Source organism: Acanthopagrus latus, chromosome 3 (assembly GCF_904848185.1).
Source record: "Acanthopagrus latus isolate v.2019 chromosome 3, fAcaLat1.1, whole genome shotgun sequence".
Taxonomy (NCBI): Eukaryota; Metazoa; Chordata; class Actinopteri; order Spariformes; family Sparidae; genus Acanthopagrus; species Acanthopagrus latus.
In genome coordinates, this window is record NC_051041.1 from 20,885,897 (window position 1) to 20,910,125 (window position 24,229).

The 24,229-nt window shown below is 42.4% G+C and overlaps 1 protein-coding gene across 5 annotated transcripts in view; it reads right to left on the minus strand.

Annotated features, from left to right (window-relative positions):
- Window positions 1–699: 699 nt before the first annotated feature.
- Window positions 700–24,229, minus strand: part of trioa (trio Rho guanine nucleotide exchange factor a) — a 77,934-nt gene continuing 54,404 nt past the window's right edge. The window contains exons 18-63 of one of the 5 annotated variants that reach the window (XM_037092444.1): window positions 23,973–24,139; window positions 23,693–23,812; window positions 23,373–23,564; window positions 23,135–23,284; window positions 22,930–23,044; window positions 22,665–22,780; window positions 22,443–22,565; window positions 22,163–22,357; window positions 21,943–22,058; window positions 21,046–21,112; window positions 20,798–20,907; window positions 20,149–20,218; window positions 19,873–19,962; window positions 19,695–19,787; window positions 19,499–19,610; window positions 19,170–19,360; window positions 18,680–18,781; window positions 17,482–17,511; window positions 16,015–16,157; window positions 15,761–15,860; window positions 15,423–15,666; window positions 15,174–15,281; window positions 14,761–14,954; window positions 14,496–14,666; window positions 11,403–11,498; window positions 10,859–11,007; window positions 10,686–10,752; window positions 10,389–10,492; window positions 10,237–10,306; window positions 10,061–10,150; window positions 9,860–9,952; window positions 9,617–9,667; window positions 9,451–9,528; window positions 9,140–9,331; window positions 8,218–8,398; window positions 7,862–8,128; window positions 7,260–7,768; window positions 6,133–6,380; window positions 5,715–5,853; window positions 5,587–5,614; window positions 5,284–5,446; window positions 5,016–5,137; window positions 4,845–4,923; window positions 4,387–4,587; window positions 4,119–4,257; window positions 700–3,475 (exon numbers count right to left, since the gene is read on the minus strand). In XM_037092444.1, the coding sequence (XP_036948339.1) occupies window positions 2,918–3,475; window positions 4,119–4,257; window positions 4,387–4,587; window positions 4,845–4,923; window positions 5,016–5,137; window positions 5,284–5,446; window positions 5,587–5,614; window positions 5,715–5,853; window positions 6,133–6,380; window positions 7,260–7,768; window positions 7,862–8,128; window positions 8,218–8,398; window positions 9,140–9,331; window positions 9,451–9,528; window positions 9,617–9,667; window positions 9,860–9,952; window positions 10,061–10,150; window positions 10,237–10,306; window positions 10,389–10,492; window positions 10,686–10,752; window positions 10,859–11,007; window positions 11,403–11,498; window positions 14,496–14,666; window positions 14,761–14,954; window positions 15,174–15,281; window positions 15,423–15,666; window positions 15,761–15,860; window positions 16,015–16,157; window positions 17,482–17,511; window positions 18,680–18,781; window positions 19,170–19,360; window positions 19,499–19,610; window positions 19,695–19,787; window positions 19,873–19,962; window positions 20,149–20,218; window positions 20,798–20,907; window positions 21,046–21,112; window positions 21,943–22,058; window positions 22,163–22,357; window positions 22,443–22,565; window positions 22,665–22,780; window positions 22,930–23,044; window positions 23,135–23,284; window positions 23,373–23,564; window positions 23,693–23,812; window positions 23,973–24,139 (6,743 nt within the window). In that variant the 3' untranslated portion in view covers window positions 700–2,917. Of the gene's footprint in view, window positions 3,476–4,118; window positions 4,258–4,386; window positions 4,588–4,844; window positions 4,924–5,015; window positions 5,138–5,283; window positions 5,447–5,586; window positions 5,615–5,714; window positions 5,857–6,132; window positions 6,381–7,259; window positions 7,769–7,861; window positions 8,129–8,217; window positions 8,399–9,139; window positions 9,332–9,450; window positions 9,529–9,616; window positions 9,668–9,859; window positions 9,953–10,060; window positions 10,151–10,236; window positions 10,307–10,388; window positions 10,493–10,685; window positions 10,753–10,858; window positions 11,008–11,402; window positions 11,499–14,495; window positions 14,667–14,760; window positions 14,955–15,173; window positions 15,282–15,422; window positions 15,667–15,760; window positions 15,861–16,014; window positions 16,158–17,481; window positions 17,512–18,679; window positions 18,782–19,169; window positions 19,361–19,498; window positions 19,611–19,694; window positions 19,788–19,872; window positions 19,963–20,148; window positions 20,219–20,797; window positions 20,908–21,045; window positions 21,113–21,942; window positions 22,059–22,162; window positions 22,358–22,442; window positions 22,566–22,664; window positions 22,781–22,929; window positions 23,045–23,134; window positions 23,285–23,372; window positions 23,565–23,692; window positions 23,813–23,972; window positions 24,140–24,229 lie in introns of those variants that run through there. The other 4 variants (XM_037092443.1, XM_037092447.1, XM_037092445.1 and 1 more) reach the window with 4 other exon arrangements.

The following is a 24,229-nucleotide window of genomic DNA, read 5'->3' on the forward strand; positions in this document are numbered from 1 at the left end:
AATGTTGAATTTGACATAATCTACAGCCCTGTAAATGCATCATGATACTGAAAGGCCTGTTTAATGATGTCTTAAAAGACCATGGCTTTAGTAAGGAGATTGTACGATGTAAAAATGTCTTGATCACCACTGATGATGTAGTAGGTTGAGCTAGATGCTGTGACTACAATATTCACTCAGCACAATTTTTGAAAACCAAGATTAACAGCAGTTAAAGACAAATTAATTAAACCTGACTTTACTGTATACGGTCATCTCAACACTTAAAATGCCCATTATTGAAAAATCCAGTATTAACTGGATCAACAGCTGACTCAGATCAGCTGATGTGATGACTGAGTAGAGCCACGTAAGAGACTTGTCCTTGTAACATTCTTCTGGTTACATAATCTTTCTGACTTAAATACAATTATATCACTTCATAGAAATTAAGTGATGACAACCACAGCTCTCCTCCTTATTTAAATCAAGCTCCAGCAGTGTTACTTTACATATTCTCAGTACATCGTAATGTCATCCACTCGTGAAAAATGTAGGAGAAAACTACTTATATCTACTCTCATCAGAACTCACATTAATGTTTATACTCATTTTCCATTTAAACGTGAATTGAGTCACTGTAAAATGTAGCTTTCCAAATAATATAACTCAAAAAACAAATATCAACAGAATGTTTAAAAGAACAAAAAGTAAAACAGGTTATGTGTTCATTATGTTTAATTTCCAAATAACTGATGGCAAAATGAGAATATTTACAAGAGAAAATATGTATGATCTGTACAAAGAAATATACATGCAGAGATATAAAACATAAAAACAGACAGCAAACATGAGACGAATGAAAAACGAACAAACTGAAAAACAAACGTGACAAAAAAGACAAACAACAATGGTAAAAAAACAAACAAACAACAAAAACCTAAACTGAGGTATCCAGTCCAAGTTTCCTTGTTTTTAATGGCCTGTGCACACCTTTCAAATAAATTAAAAAGGTAACGGAGGACGACTGATTTCTGTTCCCAGTAGGATCAGTTCAACGTGACACGTAACCCCATATTGGATTAATGGAAAGTTAAGTGGTTATAGCATTGCTATATTTTGTATTGTTTTAATAGGAAAGCAAATAAAAAAATGATTTGTTAGTTGCCGTATTAGGGTAGTTGTGTGTGTTTTTGTTTTGTTTTGAAAGGAACAGGAATTAATGGAAGAAATATTTTGGCAGCAAATATCTGTACATAAAGTTCAAACACCATTTATATAATGATGTACAAAATCTTCCATTTAACTCTTGAAATTAAACTGCGATGCTCCACTATCTGAGACGTACACTTCTCTCTTTAATCCCCTGCACAGGTGACTAAATAAACCATGTTCTTCCAACATAGCGTTAACTAGTGTAAACAGTCATTTCACATGGTCATAGATAACCCAACTCAAGTGAAACATAATCACAATAAAACATTTTACAAGTACTATAAACCTAGAGCAACTTTGGTGTACCAATACTACCGAGGCATACAGTACAAAACGTGTTAAATTATTTTTTGTTCAAACCATAATGATTGTAGATCGTGACCTCTAACCTGGCCTGGCCTGGAAGTCCCAACACTCAGATCAAATAAAACACAAACTACCAGCAGTGCTTGCAGTACCAAGTACATGCTTTTCTCTAGATTTATTACAGATACAACAGATGTCTTCATAAATAGTTGCATAAAATGTTAAAGCCGCAACATTGCACATGATAATCAAACATAACATACAATGAGTGCATTTACAGTAATTTGTCTTCCTCCGCCTCCACATTCACTTCCGTCCGATTGGCAATCGCTGCTGCCACTGAGGCTCCGACAGTCTCGTGTCCAGAGTCCACTGTGAATGTGAGAGGGAAGAAGGCAGAAGTCTATATACAAGGTAAGGCTTAAACATCTCATATCTGCGCAACACAAGTTTTGTTCTAGGAAAAGCAAACGATGGATGTCTATTGTTTCTTCTCAGATTGGACAGTGCAGCATTGTTACTCGCGACATGGTCATCATGGTATCTTAGATTAGGTACATTAAATAAGCGCAGCCATCAAAAAGCTCTGATCAGACGTATAAATGTCTCAATAAAGTCAAGAACCTCAGTCGCTGTCTCCAGGTGTCTACAGAGTCCAAAGTAGCACAGCAACTTTTAACTGATGAGCGTTTTCTACAATTATTCTTGTTTTTTTCTTGGAAATGTAGAGACAGTACTTTTGTTTGTATACATTGTTTCTATAAGAAAGGGCTGCTTCTCAAAAGTCTTTGAGTTACAGTTTTAGTGTAAAAGAGCAAAAACACACAACGTCTGTGTCCCTCGAGCAACACGAGGGAGGGCAGTTTGCTCTGAGCGCTATCACTAGCTTTGTGGGCATCACTTTCTCCTGAAAGCTCTGCGCCTGTGCAGTTGTGTCAAGGCTCGATCAATTAGCTCCTCTGATCAGCTTCAACTCTTGCAAAGGAAAATAAATTACTTCATGTTGTTTTTTTCTTTTTTTTAGATTTTTGTTCACTTAACTACAAAATCTGTTTTGAGTTGAAACCAGCAAGCAGCAGTAGACAAAGGGCATCCATTACTTTAGGTGATTGGTGAGAACTCTGTTCTCAAGGGCTCTGATTGGCTGAAGACCCTAAACAGGTCTCTGGTTAATTGGTGAAAGGACTACAGGACTTCAGTAAATCAGCATTGTGTGAAAGAGGATAAGATCTGCATTCATTATTTCTCCTTTTACATCTAGACCACCAAGATGCTAAACTCCAGAGGAGCCTGCAGCCCCTCCAGCCTCAGCTCTGATCACAAACTGAAGTCTGTCCAGTTCTTCATCTTTTGTTAGCCATGATCAGACAGGAGGCAGTAGGGAGTGAGGGTTGTTTGGACTTGTTTATCCCAACCATTAAACTTGGGGCTGAAGGCGACTTTGGATGAAGCTCCTGACGCCTCCGATGGCCCGGGCATCAGTCTGATGTTTCCTCCTGTCTATGAAGGAGATGAGGCGGGAGGTGTCCAGGCAACCATCTGCTCTGGCCCGGCCGTCAGCCGGCCCGGCCTGCAGCCACGGCTCCTGAAGGCAGAGCCCGGCTGGAGGCCTTCTGCCTGGGTCGGTCCTCAGGAGAAGGCAGATGAAGTCCCGGGCTGTCTGGCTGACGCCCTGGAAGTAATCCCTGGGGAAGCTGAAGTCTAGCCGGCAGATGTTTAGGCACGTCTCCTCGGCGCTCTCATCGAGGAAGGGGGAGGCGCCGCTCAGCAGCACATAGGTCACCACGCCAAGGCTCCACAGGTCAGAGGTCAGCGACACCGGCTCTCCAAGGACCAACTCTGGGGAGGCAAACTCAGGGCTGCCCAGCAAAGGGTGACTGTAGTGGGCACTGTTGAGCTGGACAGCATCACCAAAATCTGTGACTTTGACCGATGGCTGACCGCTGGAGCTGTGAGCAACCAGGAGGTTCTCAGGCTGGGAAAAGAAATTGAATTGTCACCATTAGTCTTAAATACACATCTACTACATGACCTGTAACTGCCATGATGACCAACTCAAGATCAGGTAAGTGTTGTAGGTGTTCTGAGGGTGCAAGGAACATATAGAGGTAAAAAAAAAAAAGGTTAGCTTCAGACCACACAGTATTCATTCAAAATATGAGCCTTTATCAAAAATTAAAATGTGCATCTCAAAAACTGTTGTTATGCTAACTTTGCTGTCAATGTTACATGACCAAAACAAAGTGGGATTGGTCATAAAACTTGGCCTAGGTGTTGTCACGGTTTGTACAAGTATTTCCAAAATTTTACTTGAACACGCTGATTGGTCCTGTGCCTCTTCTTCATTCTATGAAGATAAAAAACTACAACACTCATCTTCTTCAAACTGCTAAAAATGCAGAAATATTCAAGGCTAAATAAAAAGTTTTCACAGCTACATCCCCCAGATGCCCACGCCAAGTGAACTTCATGTTGGTATGGATTGCATACTGTAACAGCAAATGATTGTGTTTTCTCCAATCTAACAGCTTTGGTCAGTCATGTACAGATCTCCTCTGCTGCTGAATTTAATATCAAGGAAAATAATCAAAAAAAGACACTGAGGTGAAAGTCCTTACTTTTATGTCCAAATGTACTATTCTGCTGTTGTGAAGGTAATGTAAAGCTTCTAAAATGTCCCGAAGGTAGCAGGCCACTTTCTCCTCCGTCAGATTCCCCCAGCTAACAATGTAGTCCAGCAGACGACCTTGGTCCGCCCTGAAACGTGAACGCCGCAAACACAAAGGCAAAATATCAGATGGAGAGAATGCAGGTTTATCAGTGCTGATCAAGCTAATGAGCTTAATTCCGTCTAATTAAATTTTGTTCGACTTGTTCTGTACTCACATCTCCAGGACGAGGGCGTAGCTGCTGGGGGTTTCATACGTGTCTATCAGGCTGACGATGTGAGGGTGCTGGAGCCTCTGGAGCAGATTAAGTTCCTGAGTCACCCGGTCCCTCCTCATCAGCTTCTTGTTGACATGTTTGACCGCCACTGTACGTTTGGTGCCGCGCTGGTCACAACGCTTGACAACAGAGAAACGCCCCCTGGTGAAGAAAGAGGATCGATGTTCAGTCGTCAGTTAGCTCACTTCAGACAGGTGTTCCGGTTGCTGGATTGTTTTCACTGCCTGATTCAGATTCCACCACATAAAAAACACTTGTGTGGGATATTTTAGGCATTTAATGAGCAAAATAAATGTCTTTCAATCAGTGATTGTTTATATCATAGCAAGAGGCTGCAGTGTTGTTGCAAAACCTGCACATTAGTGTTACCATGGAGATAATAAGGAGTCTATCATTACCTGCCCAATTCGACCACCTCGGTGTAGTGAGCCTCGAAGTTGTCCTTCCAGCTCACTCTCACCCCGTCAGTGGACACTGCTGTGACGAGTAACAACACAGACAGTTAATCCAAGTCTGCACTTGTCAAATAATCTCTGTGGAGTATTTGCTTCAGTGCACTGTTGTCTTACCCAACACTCTGAGGCTAGCTGATGATGTTACGCTGCCAAGCTCATTTGTGGCAACACAAGTGTAAATGCCATCATCCTCAGAGGCCACGCCGATTATCCGCAGTGTTGCTTCACCGGTATCACTGAAATAAATGCACACCTGTTAATATGATGTACATCTGATTTCAACACTAAACTTCTTCACTTTTAAGCACCAATTTTCTTTTTTACTACAACAACTGTTATAATAAACAGCCGTGCAGTGATACTCAAGATTAAGATTTCAAACCTGTAGGCGATGCTGAAGTGTCCATTGTTGGTGAGATTGCTCTGGTTGGGTCCCTTCCAGGTGACAGCAGCCCGCGGTCGACCGCAGACCTTACACCTAAGGGTGACGCTCTCTCCGTTGTCACAGGTCACATCACTCAGGGGTACAAGGAACTCTGGGGGAACTAAGAGAGGGGGGGTAAAATTAGAGCTTTATAATCACCAAACTGTTTAATGCTGTTCATCAAGCACTTTTTGCTTTTGATGGCATTGAATTGGTTTTGTAAATCCTCAAATAAACACAATTTCACAAAGCAACACTTACCATCATAGATGTAGTTTGGATTTAGAAGCTGAAAAGAAAAAACACAAAGCACGTCAGAGTGAAAAAGGCACTTCAGAGGAGTAGAGACTGGACTTAATTGAAGTACTCAGATGTGCTGATGAACTCACCTTTACAGAAACTTTATTGGCTAGGCCATCTCTGGACTTCCTGTAACCGTTTTCCAGCTTGGTCTCTTTCTTTGCCTCCTTCTCCTTCTTCTCAGACTTCTTACGAATGCGCAGGGACGTGTGCCAGGATGATGACTTCCTACTAGACCAACAAAATCAGACTGCTTAACTAAACAAGTAGGTGAAAGTGTGACTTTAAGTCAGACACTGAGGGTAGACAGCTGTAATGAATCAAACACTGGGATTCCTTTGTAAAAATACAGTATAGTATATTTATAGTATATAGTATGTTGAACTGATGTTGGCCTTATTTTAAAAATCAGTTTAGGACAGGATCCTTCAAATAGTGTGATGAAGCTTTGATTAATTTAAGACAGTAACAATAATTGATTTGTGAGTAACTTCTCAGCGCTCTTACTTGATGGGTCCCTCTGGACAGTCAGGGGTGATGGCCGAGGTGTGTCCCAGCACAAATCCGGGGATCCAGCCCTCGGCGGCGGGGCCCTGCTCGGTGGCCGCCCTGAACACCAGGAACATGTTTTGCTGGTTGCTGGCCAAGATCTGGACCACCTCGCCCTGAATGACACTGATCTCATCCTCCTTCACTGCCATGTAGTCCTGGGTCACCAACATGGTGGATACACTACTGCTGCTGCTACTTTCACTCTGCAACACGGGGAGGAAACAATGTGGGAAACTGTGAAGTACAAACTTGTATGGTTCATTGTAGTAAAACCATGAATAACAAACAGTTTGACCAGAAATCTTCCTATATAAAAGCTGATGTTATCAAATATTTAAAAGAATTAAAGAAATCTGAAACTTTTGGTGAGGAAAAAGTAAGAGAAAAGTTTGAAGCAGAGGACTAACACTGGAAATGGATGCTCGATTACTGTCCACTTGATAAAGTCTTCAGAACGGATTAGGGTAAAGTGCAAGAAAGACAGCAAAACAGCATTTCATTATTTTTGTCTTGGAAAAATAAAGAACTGGATGAAGAAAGCCAGGAATAAGATGATTTCCATTTCACTCGTCTTTGCTCTGCAGCTCCAGGCAAAGACGAAAGGAGGAAGGTTAGATTGAATGAGTGGATCTCTGCAGAGTACGTTTGCAGGTGAACCACAAACGTCAACGAGGTTAGTTGCAGGAAAAGTACATTTCAGTAACACACCATGAAGACAGCAGGAGGTGAAGGACGGCCAAGAAGAAGTCAGGTGTTAGTATAAGCTTTGGAAGACTTAAGACATCTACAGACACCCTTGAAAGGAAATCACTGGAGGGCTGATTGAGGTCCAATAGAGAAATTCTGAACCTGAAAAGACGTAGAAAGTGGAAACTTGTGCTAGAGACTGTCTTGAAAAAGGTTCTAAAGTTAGAGAAGATGACGTTGGAGAGCAGTGAAGGTTGTCAGAGATGTGTAGTAGGGGACAGATTAGTAGAGCTGGCTGCAGCAGGACAGGAGACAGCAGGCAGGCAGGACAGATCAGGCCTCCCTCTGCCTCGGTGTTAGTCGGTGCAACACTGTGCAGCAGCTAGTAGTCTTACCCCGTTACTCTGGGTGGACTGGATGGACTGCTCGCTGGCCGATGAGCACGTACTCATGCGGTCGGCTTCCTTGCTGTGCGTGGAGTGTCTGTGGGTTTGGCTACCAGATCCAGAGCCAGTCTGGATCTGGTTTGAGTTCTGACGGACCGGAGTCTCTCCTGCCTCGCCAGGGAAGGTAAATGAGCCAGGCCTGCTGGCTGGTGAGCCCGGCATGGAGCTCCAGAATCCAGATCCGGACTTGTGGCCCGGGCTGGGAGGGGGAGGAGGAAGGCCGTCCTTGCCAAAGGCAGGAGTGGCCAGGGGCGGGGCCATAGGGGACACGGCTCCTGGCCGTGGTTTGGAAGTGGGTGTAGAGGGCAGGGGCCCAACTGTAGCACGGGGAATAGGGGCTACAGCACTGGCAGGAGTGGGGGTCTGTGTTTGGTCCTCTGGGGGCTGGATAGGGCGCTTGCCCTGCGGGCTACCCCCTGGAGGGAGCAGGGAAGGAGGGACAGGACAAGCGGACGAACCTGGATCATAAGTGAACCAAACTCATTCCTCAGTCACAGCTTTTATTTTGCCAATCAAAACAAATTTCACAATTACAGCTACATGTTCCATACCTGACATCTTGTTGGGGCCGTCGGGGTCGCCCCCGGGATGGTGGCGTAGGGGCTGGGGCAGGCGGGAAGGCTGGGGGATCCTGGAGGGACGACGAGAGCTGCCCTGGGGCCCTGAAGGGATGGCGCTACCCTGGGAGTTTCCACCTCCGACTCCAGGCGGAACACTGGACCCACTGCTGCCTCCAGCTGGAGCTCCCATGCTGGGCACACATGACCCACCGCTCGCCCCCACATGGTTCCTCTGATACTCTATAGGTGAGGTCAGAGCTGTGACAATGTACAAAAAAGACAAGGGTAGCCATGAAGCAGAAACCCTATAAACTTAAGAAACCTTTTCTGTGTGAGTGCGTGTTTACCATTGAGGAAGTTGCGTTGGCTCTCGAGTATCTGGCTGATCTGAAGGGTCCAGACCTCACGCACCCCTGGGTGGGAGGAATGAAGCACAAAAGACTCCGTGGTGCTGTTGGTCGATCTTGAGGTGAGAGTGAACTTACAGGGATCGCCTTCTGCATTCTCCTCTAGACCCAAACAGCTGACCTACAGAGTGTAAATGGAAGCAACAGAGAAAGAGGTCATACTGTTGCATATCATACTGGTGTTAACACTGACCTTCAACTGCTATGATGTCACATTCACGTGAATATCTTTATTATCTTTAATGATTTACTACTTACTTTGTTTTAAACATTTTAAGCCAGTACAACAGAAGACGAAAAAATATATTAAAAAAACAAACTCTTCTGTCCCTGTTGCACAGCATCTTGTGTCTGACTTCCCCAAACAAGTTTAAAAAAAAAAAAATAACAAAACTGAGCAGTAGAGCTGCACCAATTGGTAGATAAACCGATTAGTCGATCAAAAGAAAATTAAATGTGAACTATTTTGCTAACCATTTACTTGTTTCTGTTATTTTTTTTTATAGAGAGAGCCTCTTTTCAAACAAATCTAAATGTAATTTGAAGTGCTTTACAAGTGACTGAAAAAAACCTTAACAAAACAAAAACAGGATCACAGACTAAATGACCTGCAAATTAAGGTTCAACAAATGTTTATTTTCCACATCAATTAGTCTACCGATGATCATTTTCACAATTAATTGTTGGTATTTTTAAGTGTGCAAAAATACAGCTTGTAATTCTGAGAAAGTGATTTTTCATAGTCTCCACAGGAGGGAGCTGTAAGCTCTTTAAATGACACTCATCCACTCATCCTATATTCTACTGGCCTTCACTGATAAAGTGATAATGCACAGCCTTGCCAGACTTTGACATCCGTTACCTTGATGCTGTTCTTGTAGAGGAAGCCTGGCAAGGAGAAGCCTTTCTTCTTGTCAAGGGGCTCGCTAAAGATGACCAGCTGCTCAAAGAGGAAGACTCTCCTCTCCTTCATCCGGCCGAGCAGACTGCCCTCTGGGTCAGACACCATGAACGTGTCTTGCAGTAAAAGGCGGCCCTGAGCCACAATCTTCCCCTGGAGAGGGAGACGGGAAAGATGAAAGATGAAGATGGTGTTAAAGTGTTTGTTTGCACAGTAACAAGTTGTTGATGTGAAGTATTAACTCCAGTTCATAAGTCAGTTTGATTTCTTACATCAAATCCCTGAAGTCGACCGACGTTCATCATATCGTTGCACCTTTTTGGCACAATGCACATGACCTCCACTGCTTTCTATAAGACACAAATGACCACAAGGTTGATAACTGCACACGTTTGGCTTGATGTTGAGTGATGAAGGAGTGCTGTCTCATTCTCTTACCTCCAGCTCCATAGACTCCAGCCCAGCCTTTTTAGAGTGTTTCAGGAAATCCTAAAATGGGAATAGAAATTGTCAGAAAGTATGAATACAACAATTTAAAGTATATGACAGTATACATTATTGGTAGCAATGATGTGTAGAAAACAGCTGACAATATGGTTGGGTGTTAAGATGACCAGTTAAAGGGGAGCAGAAGCAGCAGGTGAGGCTCTGGCGCCCTCTGCTGTATTGCAACAGACCAACCTTAAGCAGCAGCTGGTACTTCATGATCCTCTGGACTGGCTTGATGAGCAGATCTGAGATCTGTAGCCTGTGTCCCAGCTGCTGCTTCAGGTCCTGCAAATTCAAAGTTCAGATGTCACTTGAGATGCTGATGGCTGGATGAGGTCTGCATTATCTGTCGAGTGTCCAGTGGTGAAAATGCTCAAAATAATGGGCTCATACCTCAAAGTAGGTGTCAATGTACTCTGAGACGATGTGTTCCGACTTGGGCTTGTTTTGACAGTACACTACATACATGCTGAGTCTCCGTTCCTGGATACATAAAGCATATAACTCACAACATGATCAAATATATACAAGCATGTACAATTAAAGTAGAAGTTGAAAATCCACTGAACCTGTTTGAGAAAGAGTGGTCCCAGTCGGTCAGGGTCCTCCAAACATTTCTCCAACTCCCCAAAAAAGAAGCTGAAAGAAACAGGAGAGAGGCAAGTAAGCTACTGAACCAGTGAACTGAAAAGAATCGATATTCTCCGTATCTGTCACATACTCTTTGTGCCAGTCGTAGATTTGGTGGATGTTGCCAAACACGATTTTGTCTTTTCCCTTCATATCATCAGGGACACCCTCCTCCTTCATGCGACTCATGTAGCCCTTATGACGAGACACACACAAACACATTAACACAAATTCACAAGGTGGGTCAGCAAATTAATTCTAATACTTTCAGTGACATTTTAAAATGATAAACTTATGACTTTTTTGGATCCATCACACAGCACAGTAATGTATGACTAATGAAGCAGCTGGTGCGACTAACGAAGCAGCTGGTAAAGCATGAACTTACCTCCACCACCAGGCCAAGGTCTCTGACATAATCTCTCTCCGTCTCCACCAACTCCAACAGAATGTAACTATGGCGAAAAAGAAACAGACTCAACATTTAAGAAATAAGGAAAAGTCACAGAAGATTTGCTAAACCAAACCATTGTGTGATACAGATGAATGATGCAGACGTACTGTCTTTTCTTCAGGATGCTGGTCCTGCGTTCATCCATCTCTTCGATGGGGGAGGAGGAGGAGAGGAGGGAGTTGTCAGAGGGGTTGAAGGATGGAGAGCTGCTGTCTCCCTGTTCTACCGACAGTGAGCTGGGTCTGTCCTCCAGAGCCTGCACCAGAGAGAAACACAAGGTAAGCTAAAGAGTGTGAAACACAGCACAATATACATCATACATGTTTGTTTGTTTAAAGAGAAGAGTGGCATGAATACTGCAGTAAATCATGCCAAGTCCAGGACAAATGTACAAGTTAGTTTCATATCCTCTGCTGATGCCATAATCCACATGTGCCTTTAACAGCCCAGGAGCACATCGAAAAATGCAATGCTTATAAACCGTAATATAACTTTTACTGCAATAAATATCAGTGAAGGCCCTGAGTTGATATATGACAAATTCTGATTTACTGATCAAATCAATTTTATTGATAAACGATAACCACGGCAAAATATCTTTGTGTAGGGACTGATGAAGCTTAGTGTTCTTGTTTTCCTCTGTCATCCTACCATCTTGCTTTTGACCAGCTCCTCGATGGCGCTCACCAACTCAGCGGCACTGGGCGTCTCTGAACTGGATGGACGGACCGACAGACGAGAGGAGCTCTGAGTAAAAATAGAGAGATGAGAGAATTGAGAAAAGAGAAAAAAGTATTAGAACATTATAAAACCTTTGATTTAAAGCCTATTTCTGCGAGCTCTAACTCTGCTCTCTGGCCGGTGTTGATACAAGTCTTCTAATTGCTTTGATGTGCAATTTTGTCATCACTAAAACAGACAATAAATATTTGTATTATCTGTTTTATGTGAACCTACGTGTACTGAGTTGTATGAAACAGATTAACAGTATCTTACTTGAAGATAAGCTTTTGTTAACTCATTTCTTTGTTAGTTTTGTCATTGGTGAAAGTTTTGTTTTTGTTTGAGTGAACAATGACTTAGTGAAAATGTCTGTTAAATGTTCAATGCTGTAATCTGAAGAGAGATCCACAGAGATGTTTCCACAAGTGAACCCCCAGTGCTCGGAGTTAAACTGTAAGTGTAAAGGAAAAGTATATGAAATTTAAATGTAAAGGAATAAACATGAGGCTGAAAGTGGGAATGATCAAAAGAAGATATGAGGAAATAGTGAAAATGTAAAAAAATGTTGATGGCGAGAAGGTCCGGTAAATAATAAAAAGGGGGATGATGTCTGAATGGAAGATGTTCCGGTCGCTTTCTCAGGTGATGATAAACAGCCTTTAAAAGAAAGAAAGGATGCTAACAGAGCGAGAATGAAAGAAGGAATATGTATGTATGTATATATAGTTGAGGAGACTCTCACCCTTGCTGTGCTGTGCTTCAAGACTTTCCCCAATTAGGTTTTCTGGGTGAGGCTGTGTGCCCTTCTGGCCTCGCCAGCGTTTAAAGATGCCAATTACTCGCATGGGTAATGAGGTTAACGCACAGAGGGTAAAAGGGAGATGAGGACGAGCGGGCAGGGCGGGTGAGGGAGGGGGTTGGAGGATGATGGGAACAGGGGGGCTTTTGAATTTTCACCTCAGTGTTGGGTCATATTTAGAATATTATCCAGGAGGGCTGACGGGAATCTTACCGACTTTCCTCTTGCATTCACATTCACATCTACTCGTTTCTCTTGTACCTCACTTGGCAACCAAACTTTTCAAAAACTATGAATGATAAACATGCAGAAAAAAGCTGCTGTCCTTAGTTACTCCAACAGACTCAAGGGATTACAAAATTTCCCAAAATGTGAAGAAGCTGACGCAAACTAGTCCTTTAAGCCTTGTGGTCTGCAGTCAAACCAACGAGAGAAAACCTCCATATTGCTTTCACATTGATTTAGAGTTAAGAGCACATGCATCCTCTCCTCATCTACATGATCCCATAGTGCCTCTGCTGATCTGCCAGGCAACTCTGCGTTAAAGTGGTGTGTTGTAGAAACAGGGCAGAAATTATAGGTAAAAGAGAAGATAAACTAAAAAAAGAAGGAAGGAAAAATTCTGCTCTAAAAGAAATTTAGGAATGTTTCAGAGTTCAGAAAAATACAAAAATTAGGAAGAATGACCTTTAGGGGACAGAGAAAGGTGTATTTTAAAAAGAGGGACATTTAAAAGTCTAAAAAAGCTGCTAGCTTCATTTCCTTTCATCTATAAACTGCTGTAGAAACCAAAGAAAAGACTTTAGCGAGTAGCATTTAAAGCTGAAGAGAGGGGAAAAAAAGAGAGATTTGAAGAATTGACTGAGGTAAAGAGACAGAGGGGGGAAGAGCGGGGCATTTCAGATGGACAGGTATGGAAACTGAGACAAAGCAAAGACAGGACATAAATCAAGGTAATGCTACAGCATGGCAAACAGCAAACGATACAACCAGGAAACAAAACAAAAGAGAAACAGAAATTAGTGTCAGAGGGGTCTCCGCTTTAGACGAAGAGGAGACTTGGAGTGCCTGAAACTTGTCATTGATTTCTGCTTTAGAAGAGAGGGGAGAATATGATGCAACATGCCAAGATAAAATGTTATGCATAACAGAAACTAAGGAGTCACTTAAAACTGTGGCAGGAAATGCCCTTTTGGGAGGAAAAGTGGGAGACTGAAATGAGCGAAAAATGTAACCTGCAAGAACTAAAAACCATAACAATGAGGAGAAAAAGTGTTAAAAAATCTGTAACTTATTTTGGGAGCAAACTAGTTAATTGTTGAATCCCAACCCCAGGTCTTCATATATTGATGTTTTGGGATGGTGGCCCAAGCAAACAATCAACTATCTTTCTCCAGAATCACTTAGAAAGTTACAAAGTGTGCCCTTAACATCATTATATAGAGTACTTAGATTAGCTTACATTGTTACCCAGTCCCTATGGTCGAAACAAAGTCACCCCCTCACAGTATACCTGCTTAAATCTTGGACCAAATGTGATTTAGTTTCAGTCACTGATTCGATTTCAAAACTGAATTATATCTACTCATTGGATACAGAACTGTGAAAGTCATCTCCCATGTTTACTTTTAGTATCTTTTCCAGTAACAAAGAGCCTCTTAAGTTGATGATATGATCAAAGTTGGTGACAGTATGCAGAAAAACACTGCACACCCCAACATGTTAGCTACTGGCAAATATGTCACTGAGCTGTAATTAGAGGGGCACCATGTAGTTTTAGAGAAGGAATTCAAAATTTGAATATGCACTTAATTAATTTATTGTGCTAAATTGTGTTTGTTATTTAGTTTGTGCAGGCATGAAAAGAAATAAATCAGTCGATTAAGATCTTTCACTGATTAAAATTTCTCCCCAAAAACTTCGTAGTGCACCTTGAAGGATCACTAAACCTGTGTTGCCATAATGAGATAAATAAAAACCTCTGATAGCATCTAAATGGATGCTGCTATAAACAGATGTAAACATATAACTTTTGTCTTCTCTTGACCTAAATGTAGCATGTGTGAGCACATTTTTTTGGCATCAGAAAATGTTTAAGGTCAAGGGTGTAAAGGTGTCCCCTCTGCTTCACTTGATAATCACCACTACCTGTCTGTCTGCCCCCCCCACCTCCTTTCTGTCCCCTGCTTCTGTTCCCACTCTGACGTCTCCCCTTTCCTCACCTTGTCATCCTGGGAGTCTGGCTGCAGCAGGCTGTGCTGCTGGATGGCCATAGGTGGAGGCAGAGGTACTGAGTCCGCGCCCTCCTCGCCCTCCTCCTCTCCGCAGCTCTGCATGCCAGAAGAACTGGACTTGGACAACGTGCCGCTGGACAAGCCCTCGTTACGAACTCTCTGCAACACACAGGAATGGCAAAGTAGATTTAACATCGCAAAACTTTACTGAGAGAGAATGACATTTAGACTGAAGCACTGTGTATACACCCACCTCCTCCACAGTCTCATCCTGAGGTGTAGCAGCACTGTCGTCTGAGTCTTTCTGGGAGCCCATCGTCATCTCCCCGCTCTTCCGCACCTCGCGGCTCTTCTTGTGCTTGTGCGCAAGTTTCTTCACGTGGCCGTCGGCCTTGCCGCTACTTAGCCGGCGCACAGGGCTGGTGAGCCACTTCCGCAGGGTGTTACCTAGGAGACAAACCCAACAGACCAAACTCAGTCGGCTGCTAAAAGCATCACAGTAGAATAACAGATGGATGTTAAACCATTACCGTTTATTTTAAAAAGATTTAGTCCAAATAGAATTATTTCAGTAACAAACAGCCAAAGATATTCAAGAAGTAGTTTTAGCCAAGTTAACTATTGCTCTCATGGGACTCTCTGTGTTACTTTGGACACATTTCACACCTGGTCTTTTAGGCCCTGGTGAGGTATGGGAGCTCATGCCGTGACCAGGCTGCAGCGTAGCGGACGACCCTGGCATGATGGAGTCATTGCTGCACACTGACAGAGTGTCTGTGAAAGAGGGAGTGATGTATACAATTTGTTTTATGAAGCAGACATACGCAAATCATCCAAATCAGTTTTTCTTTCAGCTCCATTGTGTGTAATTAAAATTAAAACATGTTTCCTTTCCACAAACTGTCAAAATTGTACCTTTGTGGTTGAAGATGCCCTCCATCTCCATGGAGGACCTGGAGTGGGCAATACAGAGCATGGAGCAAGGCACCAGACCCTCCAGGGCAGGGGAGCGGTCTGTGGTCCTTACCAGACACCAGTCTGGCCTTTCATGGCAGCGCTCCAGGACCTCCACCGTCTGACCTCTCCGCACAGTCAGCTCATTGTTGTTGCTGGCCATGAAGTCATGTATCACCACAGTCAGCTCACAGCCACCGGACAGCTGAAGGAGAGAAGGTGATCACTGCAGGAAACAAGCTGAGCTGACAGTGTTCGTCTAACTGCAGAACATGTGCAGGTACTTATATATCGCTTACCTTGTCGCTGTCCAGTGTGTTCTGTGAAGTGCGGGATGCCAGAGAGATGGTGTCTGGTTGGCTGCTGCCTTCACCCTGACTGTCCAGGTCCTCTCCATCCCTAAAAGACACACAAAGAAAGGATTAACAAGTTGTGTCAGTGTTTCTGAAAGTGAGCGTGAAAGAACTTCAGTGTGTGTGTGACGGATTGGATCAAAACAAATCTGATTGCATTTCAAACATTTTCAACAGCACAGTAGGTGTGACATGTTTACCTTCGGCCCTTGTGGTGCTTGGCTGTAGTGGCTTTGGGAATGTGAATGGGCTCCTTGAGTGCTCCTCTCAGGTGAATGGTGCGCTCCTGAATCACCTCCCTGATGTGCTTGATCCAGTCCTGTTTGTTCTCGATGCTTGAGGCCTGTGATTGGTCAGCAATAGAAAGAGTCAAACATTGACAGGAAATACATTTGTTTGGAATTCTTGTTTCACTCTGTTTCACACAAGTCTGAATTGACCTCTTGTCATCTCTTATCAACTCAAGAGTTTGAGAAATTTTTTTTTTTTTAGAACCATCTCTAATTGTTGACCCCTAGAACAGTGACTTCCAACCATCAGTCCAAGATGAACTCAAATAGCACTTCATTAAGACCACCAACACGTTCTAAATGTGTTCATTTTAATTGATATTAAACTGGATATTGATGGGTAACAGTTGTACTACAGTAGAAACAACTGAACTGTCAGTGTTCAGGTCAGTTTGGTAAGGTTTGCATTACTACAGCTTGTAGCAGAGACTGGACGTCTGAACCATTTATCCATCAGCCTGCTTACAGATAGCTTTACCTACTGAAACCATTTGGCCTACTTATAACCATATTTCTATAAATTACCTTTAGTGTACTGTTGAATAATTTATCCTTTAATTCTAGCAAACAATTTAACAACTTTATACTATTTAACCATCGGCTTCTTTTATCTAGTGCTGATTAGTATAACTTGTAACTATTTTACTTTTTACAGTTGCCTTCAGCCAACTACTTCACCTCTTCAGCCATGACTTTTACTAAACAATTTAAACGGTTTATTTCTTTCAACTATCTATTTCAAGTCAATTTTATTCATATGCTTAACTTTTACAGCTTTGTCTCTGTTATATCAAGCAAACAATTTCAAAAGTTTTGTGACATTTACTTTTAACCATTTCAAAACATGCATATGTTATTACCATATTCATATGTTAAACTTTCAGCTTTTAAATCCATTATTGAGTTATAATTGTCACCTATTCATTTGTTTTATCTAACTATTTTAACAGCTATAGCTAATTTAGCTTTCGAGTTCAACCACTGATCTTTACCTTTTAGCTAACGTAGCTAGTTTAGACTAGTTTAGACTCTGTTCATTTGCTAACTAGTATTCATGGCCTCTAAATTACAGCACAGTGTTCGGTTGATGTGTGTCAGTTAATCAGGTGAGTGGTGTTCACTCTCTCCACAGACTTCTTTGAAACTGTTGACCTTCTGTGCTAGTTGGGAATCACTGCCCTAGAATAAATGATGCTACAGTCTTGCAGCCCCCAAGCTATGACCCTAGGTTACAGTGTGTTTCTTCTGTGGGTCACATGTTTCTGCCCATGTGTGTACTGTTCAAGAGGAAGAGTGAGAATAAGAAGTGCTAAGAGTTTATGTTTCAGACTTGTGAGAGGTGGCTGAGGGCTGTGTTGTGGGATAGTTTGTACTCACCATTGCTCCATGTTTGGATCCCTGACTTAGCTTTGAATTTAAAATATAAAATAGAGAATTTCACTGTTTTGGTTTGAGAACATGACATTTTTTATGCTGACAAAATGGTTTGACATGATAGAAACGTACAACACTGAAAATTCGCTTTGACAGTGGACTAAAGGCCAATTAAATGTGTAGCAGATTGTTGTGGTGTGTGTGTGTGTATGTGTGTGTGAACATGTGTAGTTAGTAATGAGACACACTTCATTTACAATGCACATAACTGTTTCTTGGCGGTTAGTTTGCTAGTCAACATGTATTATAGAGTTGTTATGCTCAAAATTAGACGTGTTAAGATTTTGGCTTCATGCTGTTCCAACGGCTGACACGAATTATAATCCATCTGTGACACTCTTTGACAGGCAAACAGACTTTTGAATATTGGGGCTTGAAAGTACACTCAGAGTACTAAGTAAATTGAATTTAAATAAACCAAATAGTCTTACTTACACATTGGCATACAAATCAATTAAAGAGCTTATTTTTCTGCTAGAGAAAGATGGCAACTCGTCACTTTGATAAAGTGGCATAGAGCCAGGATGGAAGATTGTGGGCGTTAAGGGGTTGAATCAGTGTCAGCGGCGTTGGTGGAAGCATGTCAACCCACAGAGAGAATTAGAGATACAAACATCCACAGAAAACACAGCCCCAGATATACAGATGTGTTTGTTAAGAAATGGAACAAAGCGGAATCTAACCAGAGGACAGAGACAGACAGAGAGAAAGAAGAAAGAAATGAAAGGGACAGAAGGGGAGTTGGTGACTACAGAAAGCCTCTTGGGCCACCTTGAAGCTGCTCATGCAATCAAACAAAACATCAGAGGATGAGAATATAGGAAGAAAGTAGGAGAGGGCTGAATATGAAGAGAAGAGAGAGAAAACTGGGTCAGACCGATATACTGATTTTTCAACACATTTGGACGCCTTTTTTCCGAATCAGATACTGGAGTGGAATCCAACATGCTAATATGGAAGTTAGTTTGATTCCACATCTTTAAACTTGAAATCTAAAACATTTGATTTTTCTTTTTTTTTTTTTTTTTGAACGTTAACACTTTCAGCCCCCAGGTATTTCTGGGGTCAGCTTGGTAAACCCATATCGGTCAAACCCTAAAGGAGATTTCAGAAGAAGCAGATGAGATGAAGTGTGTTTTACCTTGAGCACAATCTTGTTGTCGTTAGTCGGGGTGCGCCCCACCCATAGAGCAAACTTACAGGGGTCTCCTTCAACATGCTCTGTCACCCCCAACTCTGATGTCTGTGGACAAAAGAATCAGAAGTCATGTCACAGGTGGGTCAGGCAGTCTTCTAGGTTCTTTTCGTCACTGCAATATAATTTCTATTTGAAATACTCTCATTTCAAATACAGTGAGATTTTTTTGAGACAGTCGAGACTTGAGACTGTCTCAAGTGATTCAAGTAGTACCAATTAAATTTACTCCCATCATATAAAGTACAATTACGACAGTCGAACAAATGAAACATTAAAATGATAATCATATCATCTATCAGTCAAACTTTTCAAGTACTTCTGTAACACTCAAAAGCCTGATTGGCTCCTTCAATACACTGTTCTAAATTCAGTTAAAGAGAAACATCTCATCCAAACATCTGTCATTACGCACATTTAATCATCATCTACTTACAAATAGCTTGCTCTTGTAGATGTACTTGCTCCTGCCGTTGGAGTCCTTGACCTCCTTGCTGAAGACAAGAGACATTTCAAAGAGGAAGAGGTGGCGCTCTCGCCCCTTACGGATCAGAGTCTTTGGATCCCAAACCTGGAACGACTCCTGGAGGATGAGCTCGCCCTGGGACTCGATGTTTTCATCGAATCCTGATAGAGGCAGGGTGACATCAGAGAGAAAATGATTTTATTTAAAAATGCTGCCTGATTTATGGGGAGACGTAATTAGGCTTGCAACAGATACAACTATCACAGTGACATAAGTAATGAGCAGTGTGTATTAATCACCTTCCAGCATAGAGAGGTGCATGGCATCATTAGCTTTCTTCGGAACACTGAGCATCACCTCCAGGCCGTCCTTGATCTCTCCTTTCCCTTCTTCGCAGCAAGTCAGCAGCTCCTGAACAGAAACAAACAGTAACCATGACAACAAGAAACTACGCTGACAGTCACCCCAGCAGACAGATTTGGTATGATGCGTCACCTTCAGCAGGAGCTGATACTTGGTGATTCTCTGCACAGGCTTGATCAGATAAGAAGAGATGGAGTTGGCCAGTCGGTGCCTCTGTTGAATTTCCTGTATAGACAGAAAGAGTCATGTGATCAGACGTAACTGACAAAGACCTTACAATCTCATTCTAACAGCCACAGGCGATGCTCACATCAAAGTAGTTCCCAGCATGCTCTAGGATGAGCTGAGTGGAGTCTGGTTTGTTCTTACAGTAGTTCACATACATCTGGAACTTATCAGCCTGGAGAGAAAGACGATACAGTAAATGAGAGCTTAATATGTGACAGTTTTGCTTGATTTCTGAAACATTTAGGATTTAAGTATCTCAATGTCCATTGGACAGTACAAGCTACAAAATACAAAATATTTATATTGAATGGCAGATTTTAGCACACACAGCAAGTGCTGGTGAACAAATGATACATACCCATGTGACAAAGCAATGCCCAACATCCTCTGGAAGCTGCTCATATTTCTCCAACTCTTTGAGAAAGATGCTGACAAAATGAGGAATGAGAGATTGAAATGTGAGAGACGGCAAAAGCACAAGAGCTTTATCAAATGAAAAGTGATGTTCTGAAATGAAAAACAGAACAACATCTGCGTATATCTTAACAAAAGACTGTGGCATAAGAAGCTGTTACTAAAGTTACTAAACTTTGTTTGAATGTCATAATATTAATATGCATCTAAAACTTGAGCTGCAACAATTAGTCGATTATTTCAGCTGTCAAACAAAGGTGTCAAACATTTGCTGGTTCCAGCTTGTTTAATGTAATAATTTAATTTTTTGTGTAATTTATTATCGTAAATGAAGAGCTTTTCAGTTTTGGATTGTAGGTTGGACAAAATCAACAACTGAAAGACATATCTTTAGGCTCTCTGTAATTATAAGCATTTTTCCCTTTTTTTCCATTTTTAGATTAAACGATTCATTTATTAAAAAACTGAAAGGTTAATCGATCATGACAATGAACATTAGTAGCATCCATAGCTTGGACAATGCTAATCTAAATGCTTTTAAGTCAAATTTAAAATGAAATTTGCCATAAAAAGTCCTAAAAGGTGCTTCTTACTTATGGTGGAATTCATAGAGGTCCTGCATGTTGCCAAAGATGATGTGCTCCTTATTGATGATTCCTGGAGGAATCTCCTCAACTCCACTGGTCATCTCCCACTGGTAGGTCTGCAAGGAGGGAAAAAGACAAAACCAACTGAAGTCTTTAACAGGCCTCTTACACATTTCCTAATTTTATGTAAAAAGTTGTTCGACAACTGTGGCATCTAACAGGTTAACAGTGGTGGGCTGTGATGGAGGACTTACATCCATGCACTCCCGCAGGTCTCGCACGTAGGCTTTCTCTGTCTGAATCAGCTCTGCCATGATGAACCTAGACACACACAAAGACACACACAAGCACAAAATTAGCAGTTGTCATACTGTCCTCATCCACAGAGTGATAAATCACCAACAGCTCTGTTTCCTCCGGTCTGCTTCATCCATTTACGCTAATGAATAATGAAAGAGTTACGGGCCATAAAACTTGGTCATAAAGCAGCCATGAGTGACCGAAATCATGCTCATGATTTGTGCTTCTCATATGAAATGACGCAGTCTCCTTTTCCTGTGTACTACATATGTACATTCGTTCATTTTCTTCACTGTCGGGTCTGCAGCTCTTTTGCTGACACAGCAAAGTAGAATCATAAATTTAAACCATGAAAATCCATCATGTACATACATTTACATTAACTCTATCTCTTAGAAGCACTTACAACTATTGAGCTCGGAGACATAGGAGGCTTGTGACAAGGACATTGATGGGTCTGGTAATAGAAACTTTGACCTTCTTATAGTGTACCATCTTAGTAAGCATTAGGCTGCTCTGCTGCGTATTTTAGGCACCGAGCCAGTAATTTAATTACTCTTCCTTTGGGGTAATAAAATGTATTTCCAAGAGGAGGAAAAAAGCAGTGAAAATGCTGACTAGCTACCATTTGTTTAGTTTGTAGGCATAGCACGTACTGTTCAGAAATGGGGCTTTTAGCTCAGCATGCTAAATGCTGAACAGTTTTAACAGGCATGACCTAGTGCACTTTAATCTGCTATATTATTCTCAACTGTCAATTCTATAAGCTGCTCTAAAAAGCTGTTATTTATCAATAAACCTGCTCTGAACAACTGAGCTTATCTTAGAGTACAACATAAGTGGTGACATACTCCTTTCGGCGCGCCGACTTGCGTTTCTCCTCGTTAAGCTCATGAGCAGCATCCCTCAGCTTGACCTCTGACCCTGGAGCCGTAGCTGGGATGATGTCCAGCTGGAGATCCTTACTCTGACAAAGACAGAGACAGAGATTTAAGAGATTTAAAGAGACAGATTGTGATTTAGCTGACTTTCTACACCTGTAATCCTCTACCAATACACATGTCTACTTACTGCCTTGTTAGAGTCCGAGGAGATGCCCAGGGCTTTCTCCAGGCTGCAGCGATACTTGTCCATGCGCAGGGAGAAGTCGCGATAGCGTTTGTCCACAGCCGTCACCCATTTTTTGATCTCCCCAGCATGACTGTGGCCTTTCTCGCAGAAGCCGTCAGCCAGCTGGATCAGCAGCTTCACACGCTCTTTAGTTTGCTGAAGGGGAGTGGGAAACAGAGAGTTAATGCAGATACACAAGCGTACACACAGTTACATGCTTGTTTGTGTGTGTGATGCCAACCTTGGCTGTGATGTGGAAGTCCTCATGCTCTTTCAGCAGCTCTTGTGTGTGGTGGATACTCGAGCCAGTGGAGGTGTGTGTGGACAGGTAAAACTCCCCAGTGTCATGAATCCATTCCAGAGCCTGAAAAGACACAAACACACAAGACATACGTACTGTCAGATCACATGACAACAAAGAGCGGTGTATGTGCGGGACTGTGTTAAGATGTATTTCATGTACCTGTTTGGCACTGCGTTCAAACACCACATACTGCTGACACTGGTCCAGCCGTCGTTTCCTCATGGTCCAGAAGTGGAGAACGCGATTTTCTCGCTGTAGCAGCTCATTGAGGATGTCTTAATGCAACAAAAACATGGAAAACAATCAAAATCCAGGCATCCAACAACTATCCAACAGACACTCTCATTAGTATCATTCACTGTTCATGTGTTACAATCTACAGGTAGGTGATGTTCAATGATATACCAATGACTCAGATACTGACTTTTAACCTGCTGTTCTGGTGCTTTAACATGGCTCAGCATCCCAGGCATGTTGACGCTGTTCCTGTGCATGTACTTGAGGAAGACGTCTGCGTTTCTTCTGGCCAAAGTGCATGCCTGATGAAAATATCAACACACACACACACAAAGATCAGAGATGTGACTTAACACTACAGTTGGGTTTGATTTGATCCTGTTTTAAGTTACCTTAAGGAAGGCCTCCTTCTGCTCCAGATGTTTACTGATCATGGGGGTGACGTGGTCTGTTTCAGAGTTGGGTCCCAGTTTGTCGGCCCCTCCACACCAGTCCTCTTCTCTCTTATACTCCTGTTCCAGGCTTTCCAGCACACTGCAGACCTGTGGGGACATACACATGTAGTTTACTGTCTGAGGAAACCAAGAACTAGTCAAACTGAATGCTGAACCCTGTGTGTGTGTCTCCTACCTGTTCAGAGGTCTTGTAGAAGGCCACTGAGGCATTGACCAGCTTGAGTCGATCCTCCATTTTCAGCATGAGCTGCTGCCAGTGGGAGGCCACGCTCTCTGCACAGTCTCTGATCAGGTCCATGTCATAGTGGTTTGCCTGGAGCAGAGCCTCCGCCTTCTGCTGAACCTGGAGGGCACTCTGGTGGGTTTTCTGCAGTAAGGGAATTGGTGGAGAAAGAATAGGGTTAGAATGATCAAAACAATGAGAAACAAACCAGGTACAATCTTGTTTAAGACTTCGAACTACAAACATTACAGTTAAAACAACTACCATCTCACCTCAATGGCATGTTGAAACTGTTCATGTTCTCTCTGCAGCTGTTCAGCTTCCTGCAGGGAGCTGGCTGTTATTAGTCCAGCGTTCAACATTGACTCGCCATTACGAATCCACCCAAGAACCTGAAAAAAATTAGGAAAGCTGTGATCAAATGTCACCAGTCCAACACTTAGTTTTAATCAATCTCTATTTATGAACTTGCAGATATCCTAGTATTCTATAGCTGGAAGATCTTGGCCTGCAGATGGCACCCTCTTGAAGGTATGGGACTGAATAGCCTACCTGCTTGACTTCAGCCTGCAGGTGTCTCAGCTGGACGCACTGCTCAAGGTGCCTGCGGTGCTGCTCAGCTGCCAAGTCCAGTTCTTGCTGTTTCTCATGGAGAAACTCCAGCAGGTCCTGAACCCGTGTGGCCATGTCGACGTCTCGATCACACAGCAGCTCAACACCTAGGAGCAAGACACACTGACATGAGCTTTGGATGCACACAGTAGATCTCTGTGCTTGCTAAGTTTTGCTCATTGCCAAAGATCGCTATT